This window comes from Ostrinia furnacalis, unplaced genomic scaffold (genome assembly GCF_004193835.3).
Source record: "Ostrinia furnacalis isolate ACB-3 unplaced genomic scaffold, ASM419383v2 OfSCF0232, whole genome shotgun sequence".
Classification (NCBI taxonomy): Eukaryota; Metazoa; Arthropoda; class Insecta; order Lepidoptera; family Crambidae; genus Ostrinia; species Ostrinia furnacalis.
Window position 1 is genome coordinate 92,528 of NW_021130471.1, and position 13,800 is coordinate 106,327.

A 13,800-nucleotide genomic window follows, 5' to 3' on the forward strand; every position below is an offset into this window, starting at 1 on the left:
CTTTAGTTCGTTCCCGTAATTACAGCTTTTAGTCTTTTTACTTGTTGCCAGATTTTTAAAGTCCAGTGACTAATTTTAGAAAGAGATGCTGGATTTTGTAAAGGTGGTTTTGTGCAAAATGTCTTTATCGCTATAGTGAACGTAATGTTAGCAACTTTTCACTCAGTTTTATTTTTGTTAGTACTATGCCCGTTTTTACCATCAATCCCTAATTTTTAAGTGACCCTTATGGTAACAATTACGAGTAACAGACATTTTGTTTTTATAGGGGTCACTTAAAAATGAGGAATTGATGGTGAAAACGGGCACTAGTCTACTACTTATATTGAAAGTTTGTGAGATGGATGGATGTTTGTTTCTTACTCTTTCAGGCTTAAACCACTGAATTTATTTGGACGACATTTGAGATACAGATCTCAAATAAAATTAGAGATCCAAGAAAAAAATTAGATTATTTTTTATTCATGTTTTTTCAGGGCGACTAGCACATAATCAAGTTTTTCTGTAACCGACCGAAACTTTCGCAAGAGAAGTAGCTAAAAGCTAGTTTTAATAAGACATAACCACCCACAGAATGTAAAACATATTATCGTCCCCAAAAGATACTGCTCTACCTAATGGATGCAGGACTCGGAGGCGAACTGTAAGGAAAATAGTGGTGATCACAATAGATATAGATAACGGTCGTAGTGATACTAGGACTTTATAGAACTAGAATAGCCGCTGAACACAAAAAAAAACATAACCAAGAAATTGGGTTATTTAACCATTTAATTTTGAATTAATTTAAACAGGTTTTAACGCGATACGCGGATAGGTAACATTGAAACATTACCTGTATTTGAATGACGTTTCAACCTAGTTGCACCGGCCGTGGTCACAGGCTGACTGAAGCGTCGAGTGCGCGATCCGTATGGTGGGTAGAATCATCTAATTCTATTATTATTTCTTCTCCAAGTACATTTATAATTTTGTTATGCGAAAATCTTGCTAAAGTTTTGCATAGTTCCGAAGCCTAGTCCCAGTCTATCTTCCTAGAACTGTGCTCATTGCCTAGATAATTACATCACCCTGTGTGTATGTACTAACTTTACGTTGGTTCTGTTGCTAAACTTAGTTGCCCGACTTAGGCTGAGTTGCGTAAGACAATTAGTACGTATTCGAATTGTACACGACTAACGGAGAGGGTAGTAGGAAACTTTGTAAGACTAGCTTTTGCCCGTGGCTGCGCCCGCGTGAAATTCAGTTTGTCGCAGAAAACAAACTGAAGTTATTTGGTAATAATGAAGAACATAATTTTATGTATGGGTCTGGGTTTTACATGATAAATGTATGTACTTAGGACCAAATATTTATTGCCCGTATTCACAAACATATTACCTACTATGAGGTCTCACAGTGCGCGTGAACGAACAGGGTGACACATGAATCAGTCACAGAGCTCTATTCAACCTGTGCGTTCGATTTGCTCCTTCACTTAAGTAAGCATCGTATGTGAATACTGGCGTAAGTATATTTATCCGTTGTATGGGCTACCCACCCATAGTACAAGCTGTGCTTAGTTTGGGACTAGAGGACGTAGTGTAAAATGATCAAGAATATGAATTATTATAATGAGTGTACCTAATTAACATTATGGAAAATGGAGTAGATTGTTTACTTATACGGAATTAATCAGAGTTAATTATTATTTCAAAACTAAAGCACAGCACAACACTGTTTCCCAAATATTGAATATGCTCTGTTGACATTCAAATGTTTTTTCCATCGCCACCTTTGTTTCACTCAACGCTCTTATGGTTACGTAATAAGGTCGCTTTTAAGTCTTTGGCATGTTGATTGGCATACAATTTCCACAACATTTCCGAAATGCTCTCTCGTGCGATACGCTATGACAGACCTCTTGGCGTGAAGGAAATTGAACCTTAAGTATAAGACTTTTGAGTCTGGATTTCAATGTGAAGTTGGCATCAGCCTGTTGCTATTTTTAGGGCTGTATGAATGACCTATTTTGTTTAGTATTACTTTGTATGCTAACAAAGATACTTTGCTTACAAGCCCATAGCTGTATATGAGAATACATTACAGAGGATTACTGGTGTATTGCTCACATCAATACTTATGACTATAATTTGTATGTTTTAAAGACTGTAAACCCTTAAAAAGGAGGCTGACAATAGTGACTGAGTTTCTTGCGCTGCTTCTTCTCAGCACTGACCCATTTATTGTCCCGAAGCAGTAGTAGGTAATACAGGGTCGTATAAAAGTGCTTTTTAGAGCCTATTTGCAAAAATAGATAAGTTTTATGAGTAAGTTCGCCACCACGAACAATAAGCACTAAAAGTCGGTACAACTTGTTTACATTATTTCGGTAAGAGATGGCGTTGTCCGCTTTTAAGTTCGTGATAGTGTTTGAATTTTGCAGATGTTATGTAAGGCTTAAAATAATAATGTCACTTAATAGGACATTAATTGTATCTTACTATTGCTCAATTTATTGAATTGAACAAGATTATACCTACTTATTTGCTGAGAATTTTCTTAAATCATTCAATAAATAAGTAGTTTTTTCTTGTTTGGATTTGAATTTAATATTATGTACTTGATGAAAGCCTATTATTTATCAAAGAGTTCCACTTTAACTGCTTGAGAGAAGATAACGATTCTGAAGTCTACATAAGTTGATAGACAAATAACTTTAAAAAACATAACCCTCCTTCTGGCGTAATCGGGTAAAAATGAGAATAGAACACAAATCTACCCCAAAAAGTATGTATCTGAGCTCTTAGCCGAGTTTATTTGACACTTCAGTAGTTTTATTACACTCTACGCCCACAAACAGTTCTCATTTTATGTTTATACCACAGTAAATACCAGCGGTTTATGTACATGAAGACAATATACTCGTACAATGTAAGTTACACGAGGTTCAGCTTAAGATTGAAACAATTTGGTTTAAATTACCGTTAGAGGCTAATTTTTAAGCTTAAAACATAGTTAGGGGAGACCGAGGAGAGTTGTGACCGATGAGGGTTGTGATATTGTCGATTTTTGGAAACCTAATAACTATCAGTGATCTTGCAACAACGCGCAATTGTTAGCACGAGACTTGAACTAAAAACGCGCACAACTCTCCTCTGTTATAACTCTCCTCGGTCTCCCCTATTAAATATACATAATATAATATACATCCATATAATCTCAAAGTCAGTGTTTTAATGATTGCATATAATGTCCATCCATATAATCTCAAAGCCAGTGTCTTAATTTTGTGGCCTTATTTCATCATGATCACCATCATAGGACGTCCACTGCTGGACATAGGCATAGGTCTCCCTCAGTGATAAAACAAAAACAAAAGATTTGTTAAAAATATCCAGTGTTCTGCATGAATGCGCACTTTGATAAAATAATTGTCTGGAAAAATTCCACAAAGATTATCTTTTTTATCTATTTGGATGGTTTAATATAACCACATATTTCGGAATTGATTCAACACTTAAACGTCCCTTCGAAATGGGGGACATTGGCACAAAGTCTTTTTTCAATTTGTGTTTATCTGATGATTATGAATTATCCAGAGACCTTTTAAGGGAGGCGTCCAAACAATTTTTAAAGCTGTTATAAAGTAAATAGCTAAAATATTATGAGACAAGGAGAAGACATCTTCAACCGGGCTAGGATGCGCTTTATGATAAATTCTTATCGACAGTTTTACACGACAAGTGTATGCGCTTTTCTTCTGCAATCGATAAAATGCGTCGATAAGTTTATATCGTGGTGCGCATCTTAATGTGACTGAACTGTAACAGACCCGATATAAATGTCAACTGGATGATACCTTGGAAGACCTAGTAGAGCATCTCAATTAAAGCCCGGTCTCCGAGCACGTAGAATTTTGTCCAATGACCCCAAGCTACCCATCCTTATCGCTCGTGCGTAATTACGTTGCTGTCGCGCTCGCACACTCACTGCGGCCGCCCGTCGAACATTCGGCGACCAGACTAGTACGAGTAACATGGACAAAAGTAACATGGAGAAACGAAAATATTGAAAACAGTGACCGTGAACGTCCTTTGGTTGAAACGAACGAACGAATTAATTGAAAACGCAAAGATTACGTTATCACGTCAGTCAAATCTTGAGCCGTGGTAGCACACGTGAACGTAATTACAACTGTTATTAAGCTTAACGTTCCATAAAACATTTACAATTTAATCACAAAGTGACGTGTAGTAATAACGTTTGAGGCTGTATAAGCGCTGAAATAATTGCCATAAGGCGGGTTCATCCATACGAAGAGCTTAGTTTTAAAAGGGTGCTAATGTAATACACGGTTGTTGTAGGTATTTTTTGTTCTGACACATTTACTGATACCTAATAATAATATTTTTGAGCTGAAAGGTGTAAAAATTTACATCTAAGTGCTTCAAATTAGCAGTTGAGAATTATTGTGCTCATACGGAAAATATGATATGAGATGCGATCCTGATAGATGTGATGTTCTAAAGATAATCAGGGAACTAAACTTGTTTTAACTGTTACTTTTTATTTCTAAACGTTATAGAAGATACTCGAGAATTTTTGAAGATTTTGGACGTACACCCACCCTCTTATGGTTACAGAACGGCGCCTGGTTGGGGTTGGGTCGTAGGTTCCAACCTTCCAATCTAATATAGAAATCATTGAGGAAGGCCTATGTTCAGTGCACGTTTTTTAGTTGAAAAGATGATGTTAATGAAGATTGCATCGCAAACCACGTTTTTGAACACACGCTTATTCCCCGCACCTAGTGTGTAAGAAGACGCACTTATATTACGCAATCGTTGCGATAAGCGAAGGCCATATAACACTAGGACTCGATTCGAAGGTGACCTAAGCATTATTTTGATCACGTACACATCATAAAAGGACACCTGACTAGGGACTTGCAGACCTCACGTAAGCTATCCAAACTAGCCTATTGTAAAGGTGGGCATTCACCGAGAGCAATCATGTGTAATGTAACAACCTAACAATACAAATGTTGGGGAGCATTACAATACGAGCTCAACGCCTTTTAGTTTGGGCGAACAAGATTGAAAGTTTTCTCAACTCGATTTGTTCCGAACATCATATTTTAATTTTTAAATTAGTTCTACGGGCAACATGTCACATAAAAAAAAACATGGAAAGCATTGGGGGAGGCCTATGTTCAGCAGTGGACGTCCTATGGCTGAGATGATGAAGATGATTACTTGTACTATGCAAACATTGATTGATTTTATGATTTTCACTTGACATTAAGTAGTACTGGGTTAGTTCATGTGGGCTTCAACACAGTGAAGACAATGGTATCAGTCTTTATGTGCCGCCATAGTTGTCAGTCATAGCTCTAAAACCAAATGTTACTACATACAGAATCATGGGATATTTTACGTAGAACAATGCTCTCAGAAGCACTGTACCCAGAATTATGAGTATTCTACTTTCTGTTTTGTTTTCAGTACGAGAAAATTTTTCCCGATATTTGCAAGTAAAATCCATCTTTTCGTTATTTTTACTTCTAACTGGATATCTCAGACCCCTGAGACGAGAGTGAATATGTTTGTTTATCGATATTGTACTCTATTCTGAGATTTTATGGTAGAGAAACAAATGGCAAATCATATTATCTATTTTTGTACGAAGATAGTGGTTGAGTAAAACAAGGAATCGTGCTTTTAAAGCGTTCCTGAGCTTACGCTCTGCAAGTGGACTTATTTATAAAAACTAAAATAAAGTTAGTAATGATACTGGAAGCGCATTCATTTTACTACTACTATTCGCTAAGATTTCGTTAAAAAGCGATAATTCCAAAGGAAATAATGCAGTTTCATAAGTCATAAATTCATAATTTAATTTTAAGCTATTTGAGACGTGTATAAGCGCCCTGGAAAGGGCCTAACTGCTGAATAAAAAGATTTAAACTTTTTTTTTAGATTTTTATAAATTGTAATTTTTTATAAACTCCCAGGTATCTAAACTACGGTGTTCAAAGTAGAAACAAACTAACTGGAAAATTGAAAAAATAGTGAACATTCCAGAATTGGGCACACCGCAATAGTCTCTAATACACGTCGTTCCCTGGAGACGGGAAGTTTGGTGTACGAATTGTTAGTGCACGGTATGGTTGCCAAAGTTTGTCTCTGTTGGATTTGCATTGTTTTATAGTATATTTTTATTTGGATACTCTGTTTATGTACTCAAATACAAATAAATGATCAATATCAGGCTGCGTTCATATTCATCATCGTCATCATCAACATGACCTTTTCCAACTTCATCATTATCATTTCAGCCACAGGACGTCCACTGCTGAACATAGGACTCTCCTAATGATGTTAACATCACTCGGTTGGTAGCGGCATGCATCCAGTGCCTTCCTGGCTCCTACTACCTTTATGAGGTCATCTTTCACCTTTCCAACTTATCAGAGGCAAAAATCATCTCGTTTCCATTCCCTTTAGCAACGTCACCTTCTACGAAGTAATTTTTTATTAAGAAACACCATAACAACTCTGACCTTCCAGTCCAGATGGCCATAAAAGATGTTTCGCATCAATTCGCAACACCTCAGCACTTTTATTCACTCTCGAATGCGATAAAGAAAACGCGAATTTCAAGGTGAACGTGCGTCGTCATGACAACCATTTCAAGTTATTATAAGTAGGTATTTTCCTTTTCCCTTTATTCCTTTATTGGGATGTTTAGGGCAGCCGATGGACGGTTTCTATTCAACTCATTTATTTAATAAGCAAGCCGATGCTCAGATATTTCTTGGGAATTATTTCTATACGTGATTTGGGAGGACTGAACTTGAAAAAAGTCCTATAATTTTGTTACAATAATGTTTGCTTGGTTTTTTTTTTTGGGATATAAAGATGCAAAGGGTCAGTGAACTCTTACATTCAATTCCTATGTTGAACAGACGACACGGTAAATGAAGTTAAGTTTAGCAACGGGACACCATGGTACTCGTAGGTCCGTTTTTGCAAGAAAATTGTAAGCTAATGCATTTTTTTTGCTAATGTATTGACGACAAAGATTTTTTCAGCATGTTTTCCAAAATTGATCAGTATATCATACCTAAGACCTGTACTAAAATAAGTCATTCTCATTAGCTCACGTCGCTTCTTGGGCATAAACCTTCTTCATAGACGCTGACCTTATCATTTCAGCAAAAAGGACATCTTTCGCTGAATATAGGCCTCCCCCAAGGTTTCCACATCGCTCGGTTGGTAGCGGCCTGCGTCCAGCACCTTCCTACTACCTTTATGAGGTCGTCGGTTCACTTTGTGGTTGGACCTTGTGGATAACGATGACCTCAGTCTCCTGCATGTTTTTTTGCATTTGCGGCAGCTTATTCTATAAAATTCAAAGTATGATAAAAAAATAAATAATTTAATATGACTTGTAATATCATGTCACATGTTTATATAGCAGACGACGTTTACGACCAATCTCTAACGTAAATCTACCACGCACCTATAAAAATATTTTACTGTCATATAAAAAAGAGCTAGGAATCAAACACCTAAAATTCTCTTAAAAGTATCTTTAAATGATGAAAAAATCTTGTTGGTAACTATTAGGTCGAAGCACACCAATCAACTCGGAAACGGATTGTCACCGTATCAACTCGAGGTCATAACTCTGTGCTATGACTTTTTTTTGGTTCATTTTAATTTATTTTTATATTTTTTTATCATAAAACAAATCAAAATAGTCTAGGACATCCTGTCTTAAATCATTCGACGTACAAAATCTCACAGATCCTTTTATGAGATTCGTATGCGAAATAAAATCCTCATCATCAACAGCCCTTTACAGTCCACTGCTGGACTATGAGCCTCCTCCACTATAGTGGAGGGTTTTGCCATAATCTCCACGCTTGGCAGGCGGGTTGGAGATTGCAGTTTAAAAGATTGATGTTTTTCAGAGAGCGCTGCTGCCCATTCTCTGTTTAATGTGTAGTCCCTAAGTCGCCTCTTACGACACCCGCGGGAAGAGTAGGGGTTGGTGACAAATGTATTCTGCTCTGCCGTCACCACACGGCTTTTTATTATTTTATTTTTATTTTTATTTCGCATTTTTATGCGAAATAAAATCCTAATGATTCAAAATACGTCTCCAAGAATATTATCATTTCGAATAAGAGCTGAAATATTGTTATAATAATACCTACATAATATTTTCTTTTCAGAACCCGCAAAATGGTTCTTGTAGCGCTTCGTAGTGCTATAAAGGTATTTTTAGGGAAACCTTGTTATTTAAAAAATAGATACTATAGTTTGCATTTATTATTACGAGGGGCGGCTGAAAAGTTTTGAGCCTAAGTATCTTCAAGTGTTATTATTGACTCGCACTAAATTTTATTAATTTGCCAATAACCTCCTTAGTATATGTACAAAGTTTCATTTTATTAGCATCATCACGCTTTTAGTAATTAATCCGTAAACATCATCATGTCTCAGTCATCCGCGCAATGTACGAAATTGAAGTACACAGTTGTCATAAAATGCCTCACAAAGAAGAACAAAACGCTGACGGTAATATTTAAAGAGATGTCAACAGTTTATGGGGAGTCTGGGCCTTCATTTTCCACCATGAAAGATTGAATCCGATATTTCAATCATGGCAGGGAGTCGCTAAAAGATGACCGCAAGTCAGGGCGGCCAGATTTCGCCATTAACGAATAAAATAATGAAAAGTTAAAGAATCTTGCTCTACAAAATTCCTGATAAGTGTTACCATAGGAGTCACTTAAAAAATAGGGATTGATGGTGAAAACGAGCATAACTATTTCAATGTGTTTAATCTTTATTTAAACTTAAAGAAGGTATAATGCTATACAGGGTGTTAGGTAAATGGGTATATGAGCCGACACTAGCCCATGTTAGCATGGGCATATAAATGGTATGGTGAAGTCAGAAATTTGATATCATAAATTTAATTTTTTTAATTTTCATGCAAAATTAATTTTATGAAATCCGTTTTGTATGAAAATTAAAATAATTAAAATGAAGATATCAATTTTCTGACTTCACCATACCATTTATATGCCCATGTTAACATGGGCTAGTGTCGGCTCATATACCCATTTACCTAACACCCTGTATATTAATTTACTGAGTGCAAAAAAGTCAATAGCCCAAAACCGTTGTACCTTTGTGAAGCGCGTCGAAGCGCACTGATTTTTATTGGGCATCGTTAAATTTTCATGCGCCAATTAATTTTGTGGTTAATTTTAAAGCCTACGTTGTACGGGATTTAATTTTAGGACAAGGTGGGCAGTAAAAATAATAGAGTTTCCAATGGGATCGAATTGTTCAGCGAACCAAACTTGATTTGAATACAAATTACTAATACAGTGGAAATAGATTGGTCATGAACTCGTCAGAAATGTTATTTTGTATCCTGACCTTTAACTGGTGTGGAAGGTCACTTAATGACCTCATGAAATCGTATTTTCGGTGCCAATCTTTATTTCTACGTTCTTATATTTAAAATTAGGGTGTCTAGAGTCTCAAAGACCCTGGATACTGGGTACACTTCTAACTATTGATCAGTTGTTAATATGAACAGATTCATATAAAAAATCATATCATACAAAAATTTAAAATGGGAAACATGTACCGAAGAAGCGGAAGATATTTTTAAAAGACTGCATTTTTTATTTTAAATTCCAAAAACGAGTTCTGTCCAAGTCAAATAAATCTTTTACAAACAATATTTTTTCTCTACATAACAGTCGTCCGTATGCGATTAAGCAAAAACACGTGTACAATGTACATCAAGCACGCTTAGGTAATTATGGATAAGGTAAACAAAAACAAAATGGCCGGCTATTGTTTAACCGTTTAACTAGATTGTTTTACGAGTGGAAATATAATGTGGAAAAATACACTGGGAGTGTTTGAGAGCTCTAAACGTTGTACTGTTACCTTAAACTGGGTACAAACTGCGTAATACGAACTAGTTTCTGTAAGGTCAATTGTGTTTTCTAAAGTTTTTAGGTAAACATTTTAAAGTTCGTACAAAATAACGCTAAAAATCGATTCAATCTCAGTCTTAAAATCTGTTGCAAGCACTTGGAAAAGAGGCTGCCAAGGTGACTGACAGTGAAGCAGAAAATTGAACGTACAGCGTTGAATCGAGCTATGTGATTGGTTCGTGTATTACCCTGTGCTTCCACGCGCACTGTGAGACCGCATAGTAATGTTTGTGAATACGGGCGTGAGTTTCTTGCTTTGCTTCGTTTCAGCACTAGATCTTTTACTGTCCCGAAGCAGTGGTAGGGTTAAAGTAGTACTGGGACGTGTAAAAGCGCTTTGTGAAAGCCTATTTGCAGAAAATAAATGACATAACCTGGTTTTACTAAATAAATAGATAATAAAGTTCTCACAATCATCATCATTTCAGCCATAGGACTGCTGCTGAAAATAGGCCTCCCCCAATGCTTTCCATGTTAAGCGATTGGTAATGGCCTGTGTCCAGCGCTTCCCTGCTACCTTTATGATGTCGTCGGTCCACCTCGTGGGTGGACGTCTCACGCTGCGTTTTCCGGTACGCGGCCTCCATTCCAGACCTTGTTGCCCCATCGGCCGTCAGTTCTGCGTACATGCAGTTCTATTGACTAGTTATTAATTAAAGCCTTTGTCCACAGCCGGAGCTATACAAGAACGAGCTGGTGCGCCAGTCGTCCACCGACAGCGCTGAGCTGGAGTTCTGCGGGAAGCTGCATTTCGCTCTCAAGTACGACCAGGAGGTGGAGGCTCTTGTTGTCAAGGTAAGACTTTTTTTTCAATTATAAATATGTAACTTGAAAAAATCGAACTGCCTAAGGCGGGAATTGAACCCACGACCTTCCGCTTGCTGGGCGACTGCTCTTCCAACTGAGCTACTTGACACAGGATAAACTCGTCGAAATTTTCTAACTATGCCTAATAACGTGGGCTCGATCTTAGCACAATTTACAATCTATATTTACAAAAGCGAGGTCACTGACTGACTCACTCACTCAGCACGAAATCTCAGAAACTACAAGTGCTAGGAGTGTAAAATTTTGCATGGGAGTCTCTTTTAGAACGTAAGTGCTCACAAAACGGGATCCACACGTACGAAGTCACGGGCGGCCGTGAGTACCACATAATTTTGTGTCGGTATGGTTACTTAGGAGTGAGATTATATCCGTTCTTGGATGCGGACAGCACAGAAACGGTTATAGAAATCCTTGGAAGAGGCCTTTGTCCAGCTGTGGACGGCATTTGACTGAAACGACGAAAGGTATAGCAGCGTCTAATTGCACAAAAGACGGGCCAATCCAACCAAACGTTAATTTATGTTAACAATCCACTGAACTGACAAGAGGCGTTGACAATTCGAATACGATAGCACAATCTCGCATGTTATGTCAACGATGAGCCGCTCCATTTCACGTATAATGAATTCTGGGAAATAATGTACGGTGACTGAGCTTTCGGAATTTTGCGAACTTTTCGTATGTTTGCCTTTTTTCTTATACCTACTGTGATCGATTTCTTTTGCCACTCCTCAGCCCCAAATATGTTGTCTCGAATTAGTGGTAGAGTTATACGTGTATAGAATGTGTCCTAGAAAGGGCTTACATACTATACTAATAAAGAATTTGAATTTGAACAAGATAGAAAGTGTATGAGACTCGTCTCCGTGAGCGATCTATGCAGTTTAGCTTGTTTCTACTGTTAATGAGTACTTTGTGCTCCTTGCTCGGACGATAACTACAATAAAGCTGATTCTGGTTTAGAGGAAATCTTTGATCAATGCATATTTTTTAAGCCACGATAGCCGAACGGTGAAGGGGTCGGACTAGCCGACTCGTGATCCGGGAACGCGGGTTAGGTCCCCGCTGCCGCTCGACCAGGCCACGGTAATACTATCTATACAGTATTCCAACTCGGCCATATTTTTGAAATAAATGTCAACAGCCCCGCGGTACGTCACGGTATGACAACTTGCGATAGGGCTGCTCACCTACAGTACCCATTCTAATTACATCTGTCTACTTAGAATTTCTATCTAGTTTTGTGATTGTAATTTCTTTTTATTTAGACAAACAAAATACTTTGTGAATGGAATAGGATAAAAATGCGTGTTGTTTTGTGTTAGTAGATTTAATTTAAAAAAATATACTAAAATAATTTTGAATCTACTAATCATAATGAGTACTTAATGATCTGTTACTTTAATTTCAGGCGGATGAAGTCGTGGGCAAAAGCTGGTTTAATACAATATAATTTTTATTTCAAATCAAACTGGCTGAAAATGACCATTTTTGACTGTTAATAACTTGTTTTTGACAAATTTGACCATTACGGTAGTCAAATTCAATCACCTTAGTCATTTTCAACACTAGCTAGGCCATCGACGTCCGTTCGGCACATTCGCGACACCCCTAAACCTAACTTTTGGATTTCAACCTAACTTTTGGATTTCAACCGGATTTCAACCCGAGATTTGAAATTCGAAGGAAAGCTCGCGTTTCGTCGGTTTATATGAAGTTATAATACTGTATGATATTATTACCGTGGCTCGACTATTGTGGTGAGGTCATTCGTGACACAAGCATATTTAGCTTAGTAGTAGGGGCTAACGGGTGTATTAGTAATTTGTGAAATAGCAAATTACAAATAATCTCTTAAAAAAATACTGTCATTAAACGAGTTGGTCACCGTATTTATTTTCCGATTTGTTGGCTTTACAAATAACGGCTTTAGTCAAGCGTGTAGATAACATATAAAACAATAATGGTTACCGCACAATGCCAGCATGCAATTACAATAATATGTGCCTTTTGTAATAACTTTGTTGCGTACATTACAATGTGGGCGACCAAAACCAGTTCACTTCTATCGTTTGTCTTATTATAAGAAACACTATAAAGTGTGATTCTAGAAGTACATAATATAAGTACTCGAAACAAAATCAACTTAAAAATATTTTATTCAATTTAAACCAGTACCTATTTCGGCACATATGAACGACAAAAATAAAAAAGGGGTAGTGGCACTTTACATGTCTCCTTATCTTTTGCCTTACCAGCGCTTCGAGACAAACATAAATGGCAAGCGCTGAGAAGAAACGCCGGAACAAAAGAAGTATAAGAAGACTACCTAAATATGTTTTTTAATTTTTTCTTGTATTTTATGTGTTGTTTATAATGGAGACATTTTGTTTTCATTAGTAAAGTAAATAGTGCGATGTAGCTTGACCTAGAGGCCAGAGGGGTCATTAGAGACAGCAGTCTTAATTATTGAGAGGTCCTTTTGTCTGGATAATATCCAGACAAAAGTACGTTATATTATAACCTTACAAAATAGTACGCACAATTTATGATCTCAATTTCATAAGATTACCTGTCATACAAGATCTCTTCTTCGAATTCTATGCTGAAGTTTACGGGAATTTAATCTTTAATCCCACTAAATATGTAATAGGTCGTACCTACTCCATGATATTGCAATCGATTGATAGCAATATCAAAGCGCTTTAAGAAGCCTAAGCAAAATATAATTGCTTTTATGACTTGTATTGGTTTTTTTTCGGAATGACTATGATGATAGCTTTCTCAGTTTCACCATTGCAAACAATAGGTGAGCGCAGATGGCTCTCAATCTCAATTTACTGAGTTTGATTGATCCTCAAATGATCCTAATTATGAGTCAGTGCCTGAGGTGAGTTTGTTATCTTATTATGATTAACGAAAAACATTTAATACTCTACTCACGATGGTACTTTCAG

At 36.9% G+C, this 13,800-nt stretch overlaps 1 protein-coding gene across 1 annotated transcript in view; it reads left to right on the plus strand.

Moving 5' to 3' along the window:
• The window catches only part of LOC114357814 (synaptotagmin-6), a 117,059-nt gene that overhangs the window by 90,385 nt on the left and 12,874 nt on the right, over nt 1-13,800 (plus strand). The window contains exon 7 of the mRNA XM_028311600.1: nt 10,688-10,810. Within this exon, the coding sequence (XP_028167401.1) occupies nt 10,688-10,810 (123 nt within the window). The remainder of the gene's footprint in view (nt 1-10,687; nt 10,811-13,800) is intronic.